We start from the raw sequence: 24,245 nt of genomic DNA, 5'->3' as shown, positions 1-24,245 counted from the left end.
CGACGGTCATCTTCATCATTGCCCTAAAGGCTTAACAAAATTTTGCAGGGAAACAGATTAATTTCATATTCCCTGCAAATTTAACACACATTTTGTAATCAATGCATTGCACCTCCCCCTTTTATCATTATGCCCCTCCCCATTTCTGGTCGCTTTATCATACCGGTACCGTACATTGCTTGCATATATTCACCAGTACACGTGAGCTCCGCCCAAAATGATATTGTGACGTGTGGTGCCAGCTCTCCTGCGTCAGGCTGGTTTGGTTGGTAGCGTGCCGTCCCGATGGTGTCCTATCCCTGCAGTGGTGGGCCACAGCACCAGGCTATCCCCGCTTCTCGGCTGATCGGATCAGCCAGTAGACTGGTAGTCAGGGCAATGGAGCAGGGGAATGGAAGTGGAGTAGGGATGGGGTGGAATAGGCGGAGTCGGAATGTGGGTGGAGTAGGAATGGGGCGGAATAAGCGGAGTCGGAATGTGGGCGGAGTCGGCGGAGTCGGAATGGGGGCGGAGTCAGCGGAGTCGGAATGTGGGTGGAGCCGGCGGAGTCAGAATGGGGGTAGACCAACTTGTATCCCTTGGGACTTTGCCCTTGACTTAGTCCTAAGTAGACCCTATACCCTAAGACAGACTAGTAATTGGTGAACAGAAACAGTAATCAAGTACGGTGGTCATGCCTTTAATCATCATCATCCGTCATGTCATTCCACATAATCAAGAGCCCTAGCAATTAGTCTAATCATCAGAGAATCAAGCAATCAACTGACTAAATCCTAGCCCTGCAGCTCCTTTTATAGACTTTGAGCCCCATAAGCTAGTGCGCAACTTCTCTTTGCCATACAACAGTGCATAAACTCAATTGACCAATCAGAACCAAGGATTTCTTATATGCAAAGTGTGGGTGACTCACAGTGTGCTAGTGTATTTAAAACATACAGTTGGTGACATAATTCCTATTCCGTCACATAGCCCCCCTCCCAAAGTTTTCAGTCCCTGAAAACCAGTACAAGAAATTTGATAACGGCTTTAGCTAAATAACTTAGATGAAAATATTTTGTATACAAAATCAGTCAGGTAAATTTATATTCCCACACACTTCTCCGAACCGTAATTTTGGAAATTCCTAACAAATAATCCGTACTTTAACTTAACTCCAGTTTTGTCCTCAACTTTTTAACATGAATATAAAAATATAAACAACTGTATAAAGTTAGTCCTCAACTCTTAACATGAAAATGCAAACAATTGTATAAAACAGTCCTCAACTTTTAACATAAAAACGCAAACAATAACAGGCCTCAACTCTTTCAATAAAATACAACTCTCTAAATAATCTTTAACAAGTAGAAAATATATCGTTTATAGAAACACAACTTTATAAAACTATAAAACTTACAAACGACAATTTCTTCAAAACTTTTAAAACTTTTTTTGTAAACTAGTATAAATAAGTTAAACTTAACGCCTATAAGCCTTGCATAATTGCATTCTTGCTTGGCAGCTTACGGTAGGTGGAATGTCCGCTTGGTTTCCTCTTGGTGGCAGACGATGTTGTTCCGGTAGAACGTCGTGGCGATCGTTAGTTCGATGCGGTTAGCCGGAGTTTCCGGGCTCGCCAGATTACCAAGCCCGGCATCCCTCTCGTCGCTGTCCGTTGACGAGTCCACAGTTACCGGTGGGTCCGCGGTGTAGGCCCGGATGAGTGTCTTGAGGCTCTTTCCCCCGGTGCGTGGATGCGGCCTTGCAGCTGGCTCCACTTCGGTGGTCGATTCTGGTGCCTGTCGAGTAGCGGGCTGGATTTCGATTGTGGGCTCCGGAGGGAGAGGTGGAAGTGGAGAGGTAGAGTGGGGGTTCGGATGTGTGGCCTGTGACCTATGGCGAGAGGATCCTGACGAGGTCTTACTACTTTTCCGGTCACGGTGGCTTTTGCTGATGTGGCGATCCCTGGAATCCCTCCGGGTGAAGCGCTCCCCGCAAACTTCACAGCGGAACCTGCACTCTTCCCGGTGACACTCTCTCATGTGTCGGACGAGGTTCGACCTCACCGTGGTCGTAGTCTCGCACCCTGGGTGTGGGCAGCGGTGCTCTTGCCGGGACGGACCTTGGGGGTCCCGTTGCTTGTCTTTCCCCTTCTCTTTTCCTCCTGGCATCTCGCTCTCCTCTGCGCTGTCACAACTTATGACTTGCAAAGTAACTGTCGTCGGAATTGCTGTCGTCGGGATAATTGTAGTCGGAATCGCTGTCGTCGGAATAACTGTTGTCGGAATCGCTGTCGTCGGAATAACTGTTGTCGGAATCTTTCTCGAGAGGCTGAATACGTGCGGGTGAACTGTACGGATACGAAGTCTGAAGTGGGAACTGTACCACATGCACTATACGCCGTGTGGCGCTGGCATGGCAACGGGCACGCGCGCGCTACGTGCAACGTTACCATACCAGTGAATGCTCTGGTGTCACTAGAGGGCGCTGTTCGATGATTATTTCTAATCACCACGGCCAATGTGTTTTTCGTTGTAATTTGAAGTTATTCGTAGTCATTAAGTCGAACTGGGCGTCTTCGTTGTCTGACCGGATACCTTTGCTGTTTTGGCAGTTTGATGGTGGATTCTTCCGTTGATTTTGATGCTCTTGTGGGTGTTTCTGGATTGACATCCAATCTATTCTGCACAAGTTGGCTTGATTCCGTCACTTTCCCATCATCTTTTTGCTGATCTGGCGGTTGGTTGATTCCAGAATCACCCTGCTTTTCCTCTTCACTGCTTGCGTTCTTCTCGCTGACGGATTTTTCTACTTCTCTAGTCGGCCATTCTGCTGGTTCTTCTGCTGACTCGCTTTCCAGATAAGATCTGGATTTTACCCGCCAGTCCTCAAGACAAGGCCCTGTGTACAGCTTCAGCTTGTCGTAATGCACGACTTTAGGTTTGGATCTTTGCTTTTCTTGGATGCGGAACGTCACATCAGACAGCTTATCTGTTACAAGGTAGGGGCCCTTCCACTTGAACTGCAGCTTGGGTGAAAGCCCTTTCTTCCTTGCCGAGTTGTGTAGCCACACATACATGCCACTTCTGATGTCTTTTCCCGCCACATGCCTATCGTAGTTCCGCTTCTGTCGCTGTTGGCTTGCCTTGATGTTCTCTCTTGCTTTGTCATGGGCTTCACTTAGTTTTTCCCGAAGGTTTTGGACGTAGTCCGTGGTCAGTGGATCCTCTTCCTCTTCTGGTACTTCCGTCAGGGCATCCAGGGGGAGGGTTATTTCTCGTCCCATCAACATGAAGTAAGGGGACTCTGACGTACTGTCTTGGGCCGCACTACGGTAGGCCATCATGGCGTAGGACAACTGCTCGTCCCAGTCCTTCTGATCTGGTTTCAACATGACACTCACCATGTCCACCAAAGTCTTGTTAAACCTCTCGATAAACCCATCCGATTTGGGGTTAAAGGGGCAGGTGCGGGTTTGGTGGATTTCTAGAAGCTTGCAAACCTCCCGGAACACCGCCGACTGAAAGTTGGTTCCCTGGTCGCTGTGGATTTCTTTGGGGCAGCCGTATCTACAGACGAATTCTTCCACCAAAGTCCTGGCTATAGTGGAAGTCTTTTGGTCGGGAAGCGCGTATGCCTCTATCCATTTCGTGAATGGATCGCCAATGACTAGCACATATGCGTTCCCCCGCTCACTTCTCGGGAGGGGTCCCATCACATCCAATGCAATCCTCTCCATTGGTGCCCCTACCATGTACTGCTTCAGTGGTGCCCGAGCTTTCTTGCCTGGGGATTTCCTTTGGGCGCAGATATTGCATCGTCGTATCTTCGCCCGCGCATCCGCAGACATACCGGACCAGTAGTAGTGCCGGCGGACTTTCTGCAATGTCTTGTATACTCCTTGGTGTCTTGATGTCTTACTGTCATGTAGCTCGGTGAGGACGTCTCCCTGCAGGGAAGCCGGTAACACCACTTGCCACTGCCTGTGTTTCCCATTTTCTGTTTCCCATCTACGGGACAACACTCCGTTGCGTATCTTCAACTGCTGCCATTGGGCCCAGTAGGTTTTCACCGCCGCTGACTCCATCGAGATGGCCTCCCAGGTCGGCCTTTCGTCCTTCTCGACTGCCCGCATTATCGGTCCTATGGAAGGATCCGACAACTGCATATCCCTCAATTCCTTCAGCGTCCACCTCGACTGCAGTGTCAGTGCATTTGTACCCCTATCTTCTTCACTACTTGTGTCATCCGACGTATCCTCCCCTGACGATGGTTCTCGTGCTCGGCTGATTTCATCCTCCCTACCGCACTGCTTACATGGCTTACGGGACAGGGCGTCCGCATTCTGGTGGACTCGGCCAGGTCTGTGCTCGATTGTGAAGTCGTATTCGCTAAGAACCTCCAACCATCTTGCCAGTTGACCCTCTGGATTACGGAAGTTTGTCAACCAGCGAAGCGCTCCATGGTCGGTTCGGATTGTAAACTTCTGTCCATACAGATACTGTTTGAAGTGTTTCACATACACCACCACAGCCAGCAATTCCCGTCTCGTGACGCAGTAGTTGCGTTCGGGCTTGTTCAACGTACGGCTGGCATAAGCCACTACCCTCTCTCTGCCATCCTCCTGCCTCTGGGAGAGAACAGCCCCGATTCCGACGTTACTTGCGTCTGTGTCTATGATGAACTCACCCTTCGTCTTTGGGTATGCCAGTACAGGCGCGGTTGTTAGCTTTTCCTTGAGTTCCGCAAAAGCCCTGTCGCATTCCTCCGTCCAGATGAAAGTCCGGTTCTTCTCTGTTATTCTGTGGAGAGGTTTTGCGATGTCAGCAAAGCCCTTGATGTACCGTCGATAATAAGAGGACAGCCCTAGAAAGCTCCGTACATCCTTCACCGACCTCGGGGTTGGCCACTTGGATACCGCCGAGACTTTCTCCGGGTCTGTGGAGACTCCTTCTTTCGCCACGACGTGACCCAAATAGGTCACTTGTTGCTTGAACAGACAGCACTTCTTGGGCTTGAGTTTCAGGCCAGCCGTCCGGAGTCTTCGGAACACTTCCCCCAGCCTTTCCACTTCTTCCTCTACACTCCCAGCAAAGACCACTATGTCGTCTAAGTACAACAGCATCACTTCCCACTGCAATCCGGCAAATACCCTCTCCATTAGCCTTTCGAAGGTTGCAGGCGCATTACACAGGCCGAACGGCATGACGTTCCATTGGAACAGCCCAGCCCTTGTCACGAAAGCTGACTTTGCCTTTGCATCTTCATCCAGCTCCACCTGCCAGTAGCCGCTAGCCAGGTCGAGAGTCGAGAACCATTCAGCCCCCGCCAAGGAGTCCAAACTGTCGTCTATACGAGGTATGGGGTAGGCATCCTTCAGTGTGCACTCGTTCAGAGCCCGGTAATCAACGCAAAACCGGGTGGATCCGTCTTTCTTCGTAACCAGAACCACTGGTGATGCCCACGGACTACTTGAGGGTTCTATGGTACCTCTCTCTAGCAACTGTTGTACCTGTATGTCAGCCTCAGCCCTTTGCCAGATAGGAAGTCTTCTTGGCGGCTGCCGCCTGGGACGTGCTCCGCCCACCTCAATCTTGTGCTTCACCAGGTCAGTTTTTCCCAGGTCGTCGTCGCCCTTCGAAAATATGCCTTGAAAGTCCATCAACAGCTTCTTGACTTGCCCATGCTGTTCTTCCGGTAAATTCTCTATGCTCCTGGCATACAAATCCACTAGATGCCGTGGCAGTTGATTTTCCACCTCCCCATTTGTCCGTTCCAAACCTGCCACGCTCCCGCCGCTCACCTGCGTCTTGATCTCCTTGCCATCGATCGGTACCAACAGACCCGCTGTAGTCCCCTTGTAAATCGTGACCACTGTGTCCCCAGGATTGAACACTCTCACCGGGTATAAGCCCGCTGCTGCCCTTACCAAGGTGCTTGCAACCACCAATCCCCTTTTCCCTAGCTGAGACTTGTCACTTGGTTCAATGATGCCCCATCCACTCAGTTTTTCTTTTTGCCTCAGTACTCCTGTAAGGACAGCCTCGTGTCCCGGGGGAACCTGTACCGTCTCCTTCGTCACCACTCGGCAGGAAAACGAGTCTTCGGAGGTGTTGCCATTGCATGGAATGGTTTGGTCGCCTATTCTAAGCTGTAGCTGATCTAGATCCAAGATGCTACCCGTCGTTAGAAGAAAGTTCATCCCCAGAATGCCTTGATGGTTAATGGACCCCACGATGACTTCAACTCTGGCGCAGTGTCCCCCAATCTTCACTCTCATGAATGCACTTCCCTTCACCGGCAGGGGAGTGCCATCGGCCTGGCGAATGGTTTCTGTCAGAGGCTGCAGGTCAGGTCTTCTGGTTCCTTCTATCCTCTCGAACTCCGTGGTACTAATAACTGTTTCGGTGGAACCGGTGTCTATTAGGAAATTAATAGGGTGGTCTCCTATTTGTCCTTGGACGTACACCGTCTGTACTGGATTCCCTCTGTCTATTGGTAGGAATTGTGGCCTTCCCTCTTCTACTTTGCTCTTTCTCTGTCGCTTTCTTTCTTCGGGTCTGTCTGTGTCGACCCCCCCACGACCCTCTGGGTTGGTCCGGTGGCGTTTCCCGAAACCCATCCTCGGTTTCTAGTCGATGGACAATTCCTTCGAAAATGTCCCAAACCTCCGCAGTTGTGGCAGGCTTCATCTTCCCGTGGTTTCCTGCCTCTCTCCTGCGGAGTCCATCTCTTGTTTGCCACAGTCTCTTCATTCCTTGAAGCTGTGTTCCCACTCCGCATGGCTTCTTCCTTCAGCTGCTGAATTCCACTGAAGTTTCTCTCCTGGTGGATCCCACCGCTGCCACCAATGTGACGTGTGGTGCCAGCTCTCCTGCGTCAGGCTGGTTTGGTTGGTAGCGTGCCGTCCCGATGGTGTCCTATCCCTGCAGTGGTGGGCCACAGCACCAGGCTATCCCCGCTTCTCGGCTGATCGGATCAGCCAGTAGACTGGTAGTCAGGGCAATGGAGCAGGGGAATGGAAGTGGAGTAGGGATGGGGTGGAATAGGCGGAGTCGGAATGTGGGTGGAGTAGGAATGGGGCGGAATAAGCGGAGTCGGAATGTGGGCGGAGTCGGCGGAGTCGGAATGGGGGCGGAGTCAGCGGAGTCGGAATGTGGGTGGAGCCGGCGGAGTCAGAATGGGGGTAGACCAACTTGTATCCCTTGGGACTTTGCCCTTGACTTAGTCCTAAGTAGACCCTATACCCTAAGACAGACTAGTAATTGGTGAACAGAAACAGTAATCAAGTACGGTGGTCATGCCTTTAATCATCATCATCCGTCATGTCATTCCACATAATCAAGAGCCCTAGCAATTAGTCTAATCATCAGAGAATCAAGCAATCAACTGACTAAATCCTAGCCCTGCAGCTCCTTTTATAGACTTTGAGCCCCATAAGCTAGTGCGCAACTTCTCTTTGCCATACAACAGTGCATAAACTCAATTGACCAATCAGAACCAAGGATTTCTTATATGCAAAGTGTGGGTGACTCACAGTGTGCTAGTGTATTTAAAACATACAGTTGGTGACATAATTCCTATTCCGTCACAATATCACATATTTCTCAAGTACCTGATGACAGCGAACAGGGGGAAAAAAAACCTGCAGTGACTCATCGGATCGCTATTCCTCCGATCCAAAGTGGGTTTCTGGGGTGCTGATTGCCTCGGAGTGGTGTTTCATTTCATTCACAGTAGCCGTAATGTCAGTGATATCAGTGAACCCCGTTTCCAGGGTTGTGTTGAGAACTCTTTAGGGCAATTATGGACGCGAGCTGTCTGGGGAGTATATATGTTACCATGGTGATAACATCGAGCTGCATCGAAGCACCTGCTTCGGTGCGGTGTGCGTATTGTTGTCGTTGGAGCTCGATGACTAATAAATGTCAAAATGTACCAGCGCGAACAATGCTGAATCAATGTTTATTGTCGTGGAAGGAAAAGTTTTTTTTTTTAAAGTTAGATGGAGGGATGGGCATAATGACATTGATTTTTTTCCCCACAAAATCTCAGTCACTTATTATTATTATCATTATTATTTATATCTGGTAATGAAACCAAGGATTCCTCAAAAGTGCCCTAGGCACTGTAGCTCGCAAGCTTGAAAAAACCTGTAGAGAGGAGACAGTGAGAAGAAATTACAGTTTTAGAGGTGAGAGGAAAACCCCAGAAAATTATTCTGGGTAAAACCCACGGAATCAGGTAGGGACTGAAAACCCAATCCACCTGTGGCCAGGGCAGGAATCAAACCAGGGTAACGGCGGTGGAAGAAGAGTAAAGAACCGCTCCTAACTGCTGAAGGCTCATTTTGAAAAAAAAGTAAAGAATCCGGAAAAAAAAATGATGGATGAATTTAGTCTTACAACCTGTTATTTATGCGTTTGGAATAAGACATCATTTCTGCAAGTAGTTAGTTCATTTGTCTTTTGATAATCTAGTCATCTTACAGTCAACCTTTACTGCCCTTTTTTTACACATGGACCAGAAGATAAGACAAAGCTGATTGATAAAACTGACAAGATAGTCCCTAAGATACCTCGCAGATGAAAACAGGAAACAGATGCATGAAGAAAAAAAAAAGCGTTTGATGATCTCAAAATAATTAGCAGCTGACAGAAGTGATGAGGATCTCTGGTTGGATAGACGCCGGATCGCTTAGCGGCGTTTATTGCGCGTGACCAGAAATCGCAGACGTGCAGGACAAGTTTGCTGTGATGATGATCTGAAGTTATCAACCATGGCTGATTAGGGAGTTGAGATTTCAGTCCCTGGCGATTTTTGGTTTTTCTACTGAAGATTTGTCTCACCGCTTTCATCCCAATGGAACATTTTCTTCATTGTCTTTACCAGGATTCTTTAGGCTTATACGCTGTAGGACTACAGACACTTGGTTTCATCACCGTTATAGACTGAAATGCATCTTTTTTTAAACAGAAATCAGTGGCACAAATTAAGTGAAGGTACTTCTGGGTAAAGTGTGTAATGATGGAGATGTAAATTGTCAGAGAGGCAACTTCCTTTAAGAATTCAGCAGAGATAATTGATTAAGATTTTTGCTTGTGAACATTGCTTTGAAACCTGCTGTGATTCACTCACTATTATCAGTTCTGATCATTTTAAGTAGCAGTTTATCAAGGCATTAGGTCATCAAGAAAGCTTCCTGAAAGTTTCAAGATAGTTTCCGTTAATCTTAGGACTGTTACCAGGGTTACTCAGCGTTCCCATGGAGATTTAAAAACTGATCCGAAGAAACTTTTCTTGGTTTTTGATACCTTGTGTGAAAACTCCACCTTCATTTGGGTAGATCTGGATATTTACAGCTGTGTTTTGGAAAAGAGAAATAATTATTCGGTCTAATACACTGGACAAAACTGTCTGAGTGAATATTTTATAGAGGCTCAAGCACGCGCGCAATTAAAATCAATACCTAGGCAACATTCGATTGACCCAATTCAAGATTTGTGCAAATATTGAAATCAACTCGGGTACAATTTTTTTCTGTCGTTTGCACAATATAACTGAAACCTTCCCACCGATAGCTACTTAAGTTTGTTTATCAGATTTTTAACCCTAACCCCATGAGTAATTTACTACAAAGTATCCTGAATCCGCCAAAATCCATCAATTTTTCCATGCAAAAAAAACGTTGGTGGCCAGTGAGTCCATCAGAATCCACCAGTTAGCCGGGAGTAAATTTGTTGAGATCCTGAATCCATCAAAGTCCCCCAACTGCTTAATATGGAGGTATCCTGAATCCATCAAAATCCTGCAGTACCGCTAGGCTTCATGTCCTGAATCCATCAAAATCCCCCAACTTTTTCAATATGGAGGTATCCTGATTCCGCCCCAAATCCTCCAAAACAGAGGTGTGGATTTTTATGGATTCAGGTATGTTAGGGTTAATGAATAATTATTTGTATGTTTTGAGAATATAATTGAATGAAAATTGAAAGCAGTCGCAGGCAAAATTAGTGCCTGTTTCCGCTAATCCAATTACATGTTGAAAGTTGCGCAAACCATAATTTATTCACTCTATCTGTTTTGCTACGCAATGATGCAAGCCCTCAAGCCATTTTTGCCTGTATTACTAGTAACCCAATAAAACCTGGAGTATGGCATCGCGTGAAAAAGCAGGAATCGAGACAAATAAAACATCAGTGAAGTGACATTTATAGCCGTGATTTCAGCCAGTACGGCACCATGGATGGCGCTAATGCCTTCTTGGCATCAGACACGGAGCGTGGTACAACGTTGCATTATTCAACTTAACGTTCCATTATGTCATCTAACGGCATTAGGCTGCGTATTTTACCTATACTTCCTGCCATTCATGCTTTTTCATTGACGCGCCGACAGCCGATTACGGCGTCGTTTGACGCAATCAAAACGGTTAAACGGTTCAGCTGATAGTTGGCGAAAACTGTGTTAATGTCGATCTACGCATAATTTATCAGATTATCATTGTGGCCGTGGAATGATTATTTAATTTAAATGTCATCTTCAAAAATAGAATGCATAAAATTGAGCGTGGGATTTTAATTAGGTGTGTCCCAGTACCAGTAAGTTTGTGAAGTATTTGAAAATTGTTTTGCGGCGAAGTGAAATAATAGGTCAAGCGGAATTGAGAAGTAATTTTTCTGTAAAATTGAAAACCTGCTTTAAGAAGAAGAACTAAGTTAAAAGAGAATTTAAAACATAAAAGGCAATTTGAAATAAACGCACAATCATGTTGCTCTAGTGATGATTTAAACTATCAGGAAGGATCGACTTTAAACTAAAATGTAACTGTTAATAGGCATGCAACTTTTCCTCGGATCCGCTGATTTCCTCGTTTTTGAATGCCATTACAAATTGAAAAACACTGTACAAAGTCTTGTGTATTTTTTTTCTAAATTCCCAATTGCGTGCCTGTGTTTAAGCTCAGCTCTCGCTAATTAATTATTTGTCATCTGCATGTACCACACCGATCATCGCATTGATGAACTACTAAATGTCTGCACTACGCTACGATGTCATTAATTTGCTTTAGATTTGACCCTGTAGACAAATTACAGGCCAGATGGTCGTCCCGGTCAGAAGTAATTAACTTCAGGAAAGCGGATCGGACGTAAGATTTAGGCTTATAAACAATTGACAGTGGTTCTTGTTTACCAGGTTTATTAATAAGTCAGTATTCGAATCTCTGATGATTATTTTGTCAGTGAACATAACACAATTATCGATGTGTAAAATGGAGTGATTCCCCTTGATTTGCATTGCAAAATGTGAGGTCATTTTAAATCTTTGCCATGCAGATTGCCGTTATAAATATGTGCTTTTACTCGACAAAATAGCTGTTTGCTTTTCTAATTTGCTTTTAAACAAAAAAGCTAACAGGGAGTCATCTTTTACAAACTATTTGCTTGTTTGGTTGGTATTGCCTGCCGTGTCATATTTGATGTCACAAGAGGGCGCACTCTCCACAGAAGCTATGAACATGGATAATTTTGTTCATATTCGATTTACATAAAGGATTTACAGACAGACTTCAATACATTGAAGGTTATTATTTTTATAGAATGATTATAAATGAATAGCGTGAGTATTGTACTATGTACCGGTACCTCTACCATTGTGTAATCATTTTTTTTTTTCCATTGTCGGGAACTAAAAGAGATTCCTTTTGAATGATGTCATACACATAATGTTGACAGACATACTTGCACATTCATACAACTTGATAGGGCACTGGGCAATCCATTTGCATGGATGAAAAAAAATGAACCTTGGAAAATCAATAAATGATGATTGCTTTGAATAATCATTTGAGCAGAGTGACCACTGTGCTGATTGCATTAGAGTTAATTTATGTAAATACTTTGATAGCATCCTGACCTGGTAGCAGCTTGTGACATTGTGGGGATGAAAGAACCGACGTTTCAGGCAGTATGGCCTGGTCATGCTCAATTTGCGCCTACGGTTTTTATAATTGCTCCTTAATGGACGAGATGGGGCTATGAATATTCATGAAATGAGTGCATTTGATAGCCTTTTTCTTCAGCTGTTATATAAATGATTCTCGTTGCGTTTTGGATCTGTCATGGACACTCCCTATTGGTTGACTAGACCCCCTGGGGTGCGCATGTCGGATCGTAGAGATCCGTTTCAATTTTAATGAGCATTGGTGGAGGCCCAGGCAATGAATCCATATCATTTGCTGCTTAGTCGGCGACCGTGCTAGCGGGCTACCGGGACACGCCCATCCCTTGAAATCTCCCACGGTCTAAATTATTGAACCACCAATGATGAGGACAGATAACGTACATCTACGCCGTGTGAAAAACCAGACTATAGACAGTACATCCCAGTGCGGACTGAGCTTTGTGTGGTGTACAGCATCACCAACAACCCGTCTTGTTTTTGCTGGCACAGTACATGCACAAACACAATGGTGATCGCCCATGATTGTTCGTCGCACGGCCCGTCGACCCTCGCATTCCATGTATTGTAAAGCCCCATCCTCGGGATTGCTACATGCACTGTGATTGCTACAGCCATCGTGGGCAAACTCTCACAATAACCATCGCCACAGCCAGCTGAAAGGATTACTTCTGCATAATTTCACCCGTTGGTTGCTGAATAAATGTCACATCTTCAGTCGGGAGAAATAATCGTGGCACATTTTTTTTTTCTCTTTGTGAGAAATGCAGATAAAATCCTCATTTTCGAGGTTTGAACTTAGTGTCTGATGTTTATGCAAATGCCATCACACAGTCTGAGGCTACGTTATTTTTGGATCAGGTTTTACGCGGAGTAATTTGCCTGGTATTTTGAGTGTTTTTCCCTGCCATGAGTTTTCACACTGGAATGTGGGGCAGTGCTTTCCAAATTCTAGCTGGTATCTATGGGATCCAGCTCCGTAGCAACGCGCCAAAATTAAAAGATATCGCCGAGGAAGGTAAGTTTGGAACAGGGATGGATGCTTTTGTCTTCGTCAATGTTTTTTTTTTCTTTGTAAATAACTGCAAATTTTCTTGTAATTATTTGTGTTAACAATTTAACGTGCATTTTACATTTTAAATAATGTAATAATATTTTACTTACATTGTATAATACTTTAAAAGCCTAAATTTAGATATTAGAGAGAATAGACAAATGCAATGTAAGAATGCTTGAATTGAAATATACGATTTATCTTGTTAATTTTGTGCATAAATACTACAGGTAAATTTGTTTTGCATTATTGTGAAGTGTTTCTCTTCATATACATGTACATGTACAGCATATTTCAAATTTGCATTGTCAAAAAATGGTAAAACAAACAATACTGATAATTTCATGTCTGAAAGTCATGTCTGAAAGACACAAAGAAATTGTCTCCCTAATTCAGAGAGTTACATGGATTTTAACATAGAACCTACATTAACATGTAGCACAAACAAAGAACATGGACAAACTGTGGACATGAATGATGCTTTAATAAGCCCACGACCGCCATTCACTGACGAGGCCGTCAATAACGCTGCATGCATAATCCTTACTCAGCACTTGACCATTGCTGACCAGGTCACTCCATTATGGACTCCAAGTGGACAGCTGTTTCTCGAGTCCCTCTATTACAGATGTAATATGATGATGCCTCTCTGTATCTTTGTCTTCAAATTCCCGTCGAGGAACAAAGACCCACGTCTAGTTTTTTAAAGGAAAAATTCATTTCAAAGAGACTTTAGTTAAAATGTGAACGCACTGTCAAAAATGGTTTACTAAATCAAGCAAATACTATTTAATATTTGAAGAAAATGTTGCTTGTTTCACTCGGCATTTGTTTTTGCTCATCACTGGCTAATAATTGTATTCCTCCTATTTAAAATTATCAAAAATTCATTCTGGAAGCATCCATTGCGATGATAATTTTCTCAACATCCTCATTTATTTACAGTATCCCGGAGAACGCTCACAACATTTTGTGCATGCTGATTTATCTCATAAATTCTACAACTTTTTTCTTAATTTCTCTCCGTTCTCATTTTGTCTCCTGCTGCAGACGTCAACCAAGATGGCGTTGGTCGAGCGCGTCGAAAGAGTGCCCCAAGCACTGGGATTCAGATGACCACAGATGCATCGGGCCAACAGTCAAAATTTTCGGTAAGTTTCAAAAGGGTCAATTTTTTCATGAGTTAAGAAATTTGTAAGGAATCAAGACAGAAAATGGAAGATATTCCTGAGATCTTATATCCAGCATATCTTTATGTAAAAGACTTGACTTTTTTGTGCAGTGGCAAAGCACTTCAATTTCAATAACAAAATTGTATATTTCATAAGGCCAGTAAAGATTTAAGCAAATTAAAGCTATAGTCCATCATTTGTAATTAGTGCATTTTGTTCGTTTGAAGCAACAAAAGTGTTCAAAATCTAATGAAGGATACTGAGCAACTAACCTGATGAAGTTTCAGCTAAGCTTCAGCTGTACATTCCGAGAAAAGCAGCATTCTAAGATCTCAATTTCAAATCAAAAGTTACTGAATCATGTTTTGAATTGTGTTGAATTGCAGCTATACGCGGCGTCGCGCACTGATCCGACGAATTATAACAACCGCGCGCGTGTGCGTCGTTCCAATACTTGTGCGCGCTGCGCTGAATAACAAAACGAACTACTAATTTAAATTTTCCTACGGTGCTTCTTAAGAATCACCGTTGGAAATGCCTTCTTTCGTTGATTACTTCAAAATGACAGCTTCCCAGAAAGAATAATTTCACAGGGAGTTTAGTTCCCTTACTATCTTTCAACCAAGTTTGTTTTTCAACAGTAATTACGCCAGTTACTTTTCGGATGGCTGCAAATGATGGACTATAGCTTTAAAGAGTTTGCTTCATTGTAACAACAAAAAGTACTGAAAGGGGATCACATACATTTGCAGTTTTTGCTCTACAAGGAGTAGCAGTTGAGCAGTATTGTATTTGCAAAATTCGTTGTAATTTTTTTTTTTCAGTAGAAACTTTACAGATTGTTCAATTCTGTCTGGATTCTGCAGTTTTTGGATTTTGGAATATTCTACAGTCATGCGAGTGGGCGTACATATCTGCACTTTTGCCCTCACTGGTTCTCCTGACTTACGAATAATTAGCTCTGGAACTTTGGGAGAAGCAAAAAAACTGTCTGGATTGTGTTGGTAAAATGTTGGAATTAATTTTTCGTACAGATTGGGAATTGTCGCCCATCTATCAACAGTGTACAGCTAATCCCAAAGGGGTAAAGCACGTCCTTGAACCCCACAATCGTGCAAAAAAAATATGGTTAATATCCTGTCCTGAATGTTTGGAGTATTTTGCAATGATACTTTTTTTTCTTCCTCCAAACGAATTGAGGAATGGCGCTGTTTTTCAGGTTCTGGATCTCTTAGAAGGGGATAATACATCACCCATTGAAATGTGACAAATTGCCAGGACCTTGTTTTAATTTATTTGCTGGGTTTTGAGATTTGGAAATTTCTCAGGGGAATTCTGTTGACTCATGAAAGCTTGAATGAGGAAACTGAAGTAGCTTTAGAAGAAAAACAAGGCAGAGAGATTACATACAAATTATGTGCATAGTGTGTTTGGCACGTAACAAAAACATGGAATTCGCTGAACAAATACTGGGTGAAGTCATGGGCACAAAAGATCTGACTTCAGTTTGGGAATTCTTTTGACACGTTGGCAGTGGGATGGGAACATTGGAAATGGAATGGAGAATGACTTTTGTTGCAATATCATTGATGGTAACTTCTGGTGAAAAATTATTTTTCTTAAAATCATTCAACTTAAGTTGGGTTTTACATTAAAGACTATGTTTGTTTGTTTTTTTTTTCTGGCGTTTGAAATTGTTTTAGAAATACTTTTAGGAAAAAACAAGAATTGAGTTTCTGATCAAAGAAACTTTCACGAAAAAGGTTAAATTTTTTGCAATTCTTATTCACAAAAGTAGGACTTTTTTGCAACATTTATTCATAAGTTCTCAAAAATTTGGTTGACTTTTTTTTAAATACCAGAAAAACCTACACTGTCTCCTTTACAATCATGCTTATAAGTTATAATTACCTGCAGCTGTTTTTATGTTATTTAGACACCTGTTTTTCTACTTGATCTTGTTTTCCCATGAAGAAGTCTTCTCTGATGGTATTAATAACTTCCTTTCAATTATCAACGCACATGTCAACCCAGTGAATTTCAAAACTCACAGTCATTGAAAATATTTTCATTAACTTCATACCCAGCTTCTTGGAATTTTGAAGGCCAAAGAGAACTCATCCATGCACATGACCTACCAGCATGTTGGAGAGGAATTTCATTTCAAACAGCCTAGTTGGTCCAATTTATTGCTGTCGGTAGTGCTGTCTTTAGTGCACATACTCTGGGGCAGACGGCATTTCATTAATTATCTTGAGCAGCTGCTGAATTTAATGTCCTGCCTCTGTACCTCAAACTGCTTGCATAAAATATCAAAACTAAACCTTCATATGCATTCATGTACATGTTTATCATCAAGTATTCAAGGGTGGTACATAATATAAATGTTCACTGATAGAAGCATGAGCTCAAAAGAAAGTTGCTAAATTTGTAAGAGAAAATTGAAGAAAACCAAACATTTCATAATGGATTTAAGGGTCTCAGAAAGGTCTTTACTACCTCAGTGGTTGCAGTGTGACACTTGCGTGATGAAAGAATGCGGTTTGTTAATAATCTTGAGATAACTGAAGCATTCGTGTCCGTTGCCATTCGCGGTCGCCAATATAACCTCGTTCAAGACTAGAGTTCAAACCAAGTTCATGACTCCACAGATTTCGTGTAACAATTCATTTTTAATCGTTCATTGACACTTGGAAGCACATGGTCCCACAAACCTTATCTAAAGTAAACTATGCAGGACGGTTTGCGGGAACTGTTTTGGGGGAGATTCAGTTCACTGAAGACTAGGCCGCCAGGGTGAATGCCTCTTTTAAAAATCGTTGTTTGATTAGGGTTCGTGTTTGCTGTAGACTTGATGAGAGAGTTGTCGACGTGGTGTCCAGACTTCACTGCTGTGTTTATTTTTTATGAGGAAATTCGTAGAACTTAGTTTCTAACCGGTGAAGCATTTCAACGGGAGGTTGGCTAGGCCTGTTATTCAATTAATCAGTGAGGAAATATCTCTCTGCAGGTTTCAAAATTGGGAGGATATTTCTTGCCTAAAATTGGCTGGAACAGGATTTTGTGTTCTAAGGTTGAGTCGCAATTAATTTCCCGCATTTTTTTTACTTTGAACAGATCAGAAAATGTCTCAATTAGCTCTTTGGTCTTCATTGACCGAAACCATTGGTTTCGTTTCCCTTACCCCTTTAAAAATATGGACATCACTTTATTTGAGACCCATAGTAAATTTTGTTGCTAGTTAGGTAATGGTTTTTTATTGAAACTACATGTACCGGTACTATGATATTAAAGAAAACTGCAATTTAATGCAAGGTTTTTCATAAACATTTTTTTGGGGTGAAGTAAATGGGGGGGGGGGGGGGTAAAAGGAATGAAAATCAATGTTTATTCAAGCTATTGGACTCAAGTGAAAGATTGTTCTAAATTTCTGCCTATACCCATCTTTGCTCCGTTCCCCCGTGCCTCCCCACTCCCCCCCCCCCCCCCCCCCCCCCCCCCCCCACACTCATCAGTCTCCACCCCTCCCCTTGCCCTCCCTAGTTTCCTTCATAATCCTTCATGACACATAATCACTTGTACCCTATAACATCAACAAATCAACAAGTCTTACTCATGCTACCCCCTTGTGGTCCTTTCTCAGTCATCAAAGGACCCCCTTAAGACCCCCCATCCTTCACCCCCTTGCCGCCATTACACCCATGACTTACCCCTGACTGATAGGGAGAGGGGGCATTCAAGCATTTGAAAATCATCCAACAACAAAACAGACCAACTGAAACAATAAAAACAATGATGAAGAAACTTAAGGTTTTGCATTCAATGTGCAACTGTCTTGTCAAACATTCCGTTCTTTTGAAAGTATAGGGATTGTAAATGTATATGTCAAAATTGAGTTGCTCTATAGTTTCAGATTTCATATATTGTTTTAGGTAAAACTGACCATCTGGAAGCTTGTTTTTTTCTAGGTTGACATAAAATCTTTCAACTGCCCCGGAAATGTTGATTTGGCATGTGTTTATAAATTGTTTCCAAGCTACTCGGTGTACAGGGTGAGTAACTATGATATGAAAGCCCAATTCATAAGCTTTCGTTTAGTACAAGAATCATTCAAATCACTCATGTACTTTTCAAGTTACAGCATTTTAAACACAGCCGCTGTTTTAAGGTTCTGTCCACGGATCACAAAAAAGTTCAGTGTTCTCTCAGCAACATGAAAACAATCACATAAGGATGTGTGTGAATTGTTTTCATTTTGCTGAAAGAACACACACCATTTGTGTGATCCGTTGACAGAACTTTAAAACGGTGGTTGTGTTTAAAACTCCGTAATTTCAAAATTAAATGAGTGATTTGAATGATTCTTGTACTAAAAGAAAGCTTCTGAATTGGGCTTTCATATCCTAGATTTTGAAAGTACTACAAGCAGAACTTCACTGAAACATTTTTCCCGACATTTGGGTTTCTTTTTCTTTTTTTGACTCACCCTGTATTGCCCCATCTGCCCGTGTTCCAGTTCAGTTGTAAAACCTCTCATATTGGTAAAAAAAAATCCTTTTAGAGGTAATTTTTGTCTCCATATGTACTGAAAACTGAAAAGACAACTATGAGTTTTTGCAGCAGATGTGCAGCTTGGCAGTCCAATTTATTTTGATTTTCTTTCAATCACAACCTACATGTATCTAAATGTCTGTTGATCCCCTTAACCTCATTCCCTTCATGACTTAAAAACATCATCAGTCAAACTAGTTAGCTTGATTTTAAATTTGTTTATTCCAACAAGATACAGTATATACCTATCCATCATGCACAATGTACTTTGGACAGCACGAGTCGAATATTGGGCCAAAACCTGGATTTTTCCTTTGCAGGATAAATGACGGGTAGAATTCAAGTGTGCGTATGTTAATCTGCGGCCCATTAAGGGCTTTTTAGGAGCCGACCCAATATTGAAAGTTAACTGGGACACGGTAAACACTGGCTTCCTGTGGGACTGACGCTTGCTCTAGCGACCCTGGGACGATAGCAATTCACCGGCTGAAATGTTGATTTGTCTTCTTCAAGATTTTTCTAGTCTTTGTCATGAGGTTGTTTTTTTTTAGTTGAAGTGTGCATCTGAAGGAAATGATACATTTTGTCTGGTCCCGAGGAAATTGTAAGCAAAATTTATCTTGCATACAGGGGTGCGTTTTGGCGGACATAACCAAGAATTGGTTCGGTGGTTTCTCCTTGGTTAATTGTTCTGGGGATTTGAGTACTACATGATCACGCGTAATTCTAACCCAATTAAAATTGCCGAAGAAATTCACCAACAAGAAACCACCGAACCAATTCTTGGTTATGACCACCAAAACGCACCCTAGATCTGCATTTGAAGAAGAAGTCATTCTGCAGTTGTGGAAGAAACATTAAAAATTGGGATTTTTTTTTATTGTTTGGTTTCATAAAGGAAATTATTTGGGGACACATTTCAATAATTGTGAAATCGCAGAACTGCAGAACAATTTTACTGTGCACTGTTGAATCTGGAATGATTTGCATTCCTGTGGAATTTGTATTTCTGGCAACAACAAAACTTGTTTTTACCAACAAATATTCAATTAAACAAGTTGTAAACAAGTGTTCATGACCAAAAAAATATGAAGCTAAATATAGATGTGCATTATTGTCAAAGCTTTCACGGTGTGTACTTTTTCACTTCCTGAGTTGTCTTTTGTTATGACTAGCCCCCTCTATTGTCTGGACTTGGCCAGTCTGTGTGGGTGTGTGCCCGTGGCATATGGGTGACTCATAGCCCGTGTGTAAATAGAAGCCTATTATAATATAGCAGGGAATACCTGTCATACCCGAACAATGTTGCTACCCCAAAAAATTCTTAGAAAACTCAGAATTTGAAGCAAAATTTTGATGAGTATGTGTAGGAATTGTAAGAAATGCTTTAGAATAGAGGATGAAGTTGTTAATTAATGAGTAGGATAGAAAAACGAGTAGGAGAACAAGTTATAAACAGGAAACTAGAGATGCTGGGATAAGGATTAGGGAAAACTTAAAGAGTCCACTGGTCTGTGGTTGGGGAATAATTGGGGTGTTAATCACCAGGTTATTTGTGAGTCATGCCAGGGAGAAGGTCTCCACAAGTTGTAAACAAGTCTTGAGAGAGAATTTGTTGGTGGGAGAATTTGTTGGTGTAGAGGATTGTTCAGAAGCAGTGTCTTGGGATTTGTGAAGGAAGTGACAGGGTTTCTGCACTGATGGACTAAACTTAATAATGTGTGGTGCTAGTTTTCAACATGGGTTACAGGAAGAAAGTTACAGTAGGCCTACACAAGGTTTGTTTTCATTTTGATTTCTACATTTGCATTTGTATTTGTAATTGTGATATGTTATTAGGCAACTAGTATACCTTCTTGTTTAAATGTTGGTGGTGTATCTAGTTGTTGACTTTGGGATTGTGTACTTTGTTTAATTTAATTCCATGGGTTTTTTATGTCTATTGTGTGAAATGTTGTCTTGTTTTTGAATGGCAATTTTACACAGATATTGTTAATTTTAACTCACTAATCCTGTTATTCACTTAAATTTTCCATAACATTTCTATTTGACAAGCTCATCAGACTGGTTTAAATTATCTTTATTGTAAACCGATGATATAGTGTGATAGATGGTCAGATGTGCATTTAAAATTGGGTTCTGTCCCTCTACAGGCTGAGATTTTTCAGACTTTTGTCTGAAAGCAGACTTTTTGAATATAAGAAAAGACATTAGTATAGAAAGACATCTTTCAGACCTTTCATCAATGTTCATACTTTTTTTCAATTGACATTCTCATCCCTGCTTCTAATACCATTACACCAGTGAAGTCGAATTTATAAACTTGTATCCTTTTTAGTACAGGTAGCTTAGGACGCAACAAGTAATTCAAACAGTATAATTTGAAAGCGTAAAGTCCCGCTGTTTTGCACATTGACCTGAGGTTGTTTGACCTTAAACTTGACTGAACGACTCCGTTGGCGTCAGGTTCAAGGAAAGACTTCTCACCACTGGGGTATGTCTGAGAATGTTGTGGGGACGTGACGGACACATGTTCATGGTGGGAGCTCAGCGGGTTCGACATCAACATGCATGCTGGGACTGATTGTTTGGTTAGGAACAAGGCGAGTTCTCCTTGGACAAAAATGTTACAGAGAGAAAAAAAAATGTCACAGAGAGAAACAAAATTGTTACAGAGGGAAAAAAAATTGTTACAGTCTATCAAAAACGACTTTTTGAAATATTTTGTGTTATGCTGTTGGGGATCCTTCTAAGCGTAAAGAACAATTTGGATTTCAAATTCATTTCAAATTTTGGGGAAATGTTGGAGAAATATGGCAAATTCTAGGACTCAAGAAAACAAGAGTTTTCATGAGATTTTACCAAATGCAACTCAAGACATTGCATTCAAACTACAGTGCAGTTGTTAAAATTTAAGACGAAGATTTCAAACATCCTTCTGAATTAATCATCATGTATGAGTGTGTCTGTCCTTTTGCCTCAAACTTTGTACGTTATCATCCATTTTGAGGTTAACAGTCAGTGTTTGTCTGACCATTCTTGGGTTTTTTTTTGCAAGAATATTTAACTTGAGCAGTAAGCAACCCTTAATGTGTAAATCTGTGACTCATACACCGCTCCACGCATATATCTCCGATATTAGCACTCTACATCCTAGGAACATATTTCATCTCAAGGTGTGGCGTTATATGAATGCTAAAAACTTGCTGGCATGCCGTCTTATTATTGTCCCAGTGTGCAGCAAGACAACATCTCGTCCCTAGACCTATGATCGCACGCTAGTCCTCCCCGGGATGCAAGGAAAGTACCATCATCGGCATTCTGAGGTGTTTTATCTTCCTCCCTCCTTCCAATGCATCCTTGAGATGCATACCCCATCTTAAGATCATAATCAATGAGTCAGCGGTTGATCAGTCACCAGTCCGGGTCTTCTGATGTTTCCTCCCAGGTGATCGCCTTCAGTGCGAGGGGAGTTTTCTGCCTTCCGTGTCGCATCGTTAAGCTCCTCTAAATCTCTACAAGGAAGTTGATTTCTTGTACTCTGAGTCTGAGCATTTGTATTTTGTGGTACATGCTTGTCATCTTGAAATTAATGCGGCGCAGAGATTTGTTCTCTACGTAAGAAGATCAAGGATTTGTGTCCTCTTGAGGATTGTTCACAAGGAAAGATTTTTCATTAAAAAAAATGACAGTCTTGAAGGATGAGGATTTATCTGCAATAGAAGGTTTTATGAGAGGATTTACCTCAACCGACCCTTGAGACTTTGTGTCATCTTTTAAGAGGATAACGGAGCGGTATTGCATCTTCAGTTTGGTGCTTTCGTCTGAAGCGATGGAAATTTTTTCTTGTTTCTTCGTCTTGTGAACGTTGGCGAGTAATTAACGGCAAGATGCTTTGCTGTGACAGGTTTCTCTTCGGCTGCCCCATCCTGAATGTAAGAATGGAAGTCTTAGAGTCGGATATCGTGAAGTGTTTATTTTATTGTTTATGTTTGGTCATTTCTTTATTTATTTGTTTATTTGTCATTTGTTAATTTGCTTATCACCTTTTGAATATTTCTTTTGGTTGTTTTTTTTTAAGGGGAATGTGTCGGTTTCAGAGAAGATATTGTATTTCTTTAATGAAAAGTAACATTTTCCTTACTTTTACAAGGACAATTTTTTTACTGTGTTCTAATGACAGTAGGGTGTCAAATATTTTCATTCCCCTTCTAAGTTTCTTAAGACCCTGTGAGTTTCTGAAATTCATCATAATTTTATATTGATCTCACCTTGTCCTTTTATTATCTGGCCAAGGTTCACATCCCAGCAGGATATTTGCAGATGTTTTACCAGACCCCCCACATACAGTATGGATTTTTTTTTTTTCAGTTTGTAATTTCCTCCGATTTGTAATTTCTTCATCATCCTCTTTCCACGGATTCTCAGAATTGCAATTATGGTCACTGGTGAGAAATCAAAATGATACCATCTAGAAATGAAAGTTTTGAGGATTGGTGGTCAAGGAATTGGGTGATGTACATGTAAAGGTAATATTGCTCATTGCCCACAAGAATGAATCATTCTCAGATTGTACAAAGAGGAATTCACATGTGAATGTGTTTCTTCACTTGTGTGGTCTTTAAGTAAAAATGACACTCACAGCTGTCTTAAGATTCCTGCTGTCTTCCTGTAGAAGACAAAATTGCTCATTGCAAAGGAATTGAATTTATTATCGTCTTTACAGTCCTGTGCTCATTTTTTGTCTTGGAGAGCAACTTGGGTGGATGTTGCCAAGATGTGTCTTCATCTTTGGTGATGCTTAGTGTCAATGCTGACGTGCGGAGATATACTGATCTTGTGTAAAGGGAAATCTTAGAGGACTATTTATAAATCAGATGGATAGTACGCTGTGTTTGATGAAATTCAAAGATTTCATCGCAAGGAGAACGCCAACACTTTGCTTCGGTTCTGCTCTTTAATTTTAAGTTTTTTGAGACGTGATGAAGTTTTGATTACAGGAAAAAGCTACTGGACTGGAATTGAATGAACTGCAGTTGGAATGTTTTCCTTTTTCTATTTGCTCTGATTTGCAAGATGTATGTGGATAACAAAAACTGGGCATCAAACAGGATAAGTTTCCTCGGACACTTCGGCAAGACTGGAAAAACATTCTTTCCTGGAATACCCTGTGAAGAGTGTCCAACATCGTTGAACAAGGAAAACTGGAAAAAGTGAAGTTAGGGGCTTGTTTTAATACCCCATTGAATTCTTCTGAGAATGTTTTAGTGTGGCCATGCACTCTCATCAAAAGCTACAATATCAGAGGAGCCCTATTTCTGGGAGACAGACACTAGTCTGGTGACAGGTTGGCTATTTTTGGTATCGGCACCACGGCATTGTTGCGCTTTAGGAAACCAGACAAAAGGGTTTTGTTAAAGGAGCCAGACTCTTAAATCTTAGTACACCACAACTCCTTTGTGAGATGGTAGCCACTTAAAGACCCTTAGGTGTATCTTGACTTCAAGAACTTACTTCAATAATAAAGG

At 42.0% G+C, this 24,245-nt stretch overlaps 1 protein-coding gene across 5 annotated transcripts in view; it reads left to right on the top strand.

Annotated features, from left to right (window-relative positions):
* The window catches only part of LOC119734286 (ras GTPase-activating protein nGAP-like), a 56,146-nt gene that overhangs the window by 13,289 nt on the left and 18,612 nt on the right, over nt 1-24,245 (top strand). For 4 of the 5 annotated variants that reach the window (XR_005272056.1, XM_038207698.1, XM_038207696.1 and 1 more), the window contains exon 2: nt 14,045-14,145. Coding sequence is in view for 4 of the 5 variants with exons in the window: in XM_038207698.1 (XP_038063626.1) it covers nt 14,045-14,145 (101 nt within the window). In the remaining variant the exon portion in view is untranslated. Of the gene's footprint in view, nt 1-12,777; nt 12,959-14,044; nt 14,146-24,245 lie in introns of those variants that run through there. The other variant, XM_038207697.1, reaches the window with a different exon arrangement.

Source organism: Patiria miniata, unplaced genomic scaffold, assembly GCF_015706575.1.
Source record: "Patiria miniata isolate m_02_andy unplaced genomic scaffold, ASM1570657v1 HiC_scaffold_27, whole genome shotgun sequence".
Classification (NCBI taxonomy): Eukaryota; Metazoa; Echinodermata; class Asteroidea; order Valvatida; family Asterinidae; genus Patiria; species Patiria miniata.
Note: the sequence above shows the minus strand (reverse complement) of the source record. Positions and strands in the feature narration are given on the sequence as shown.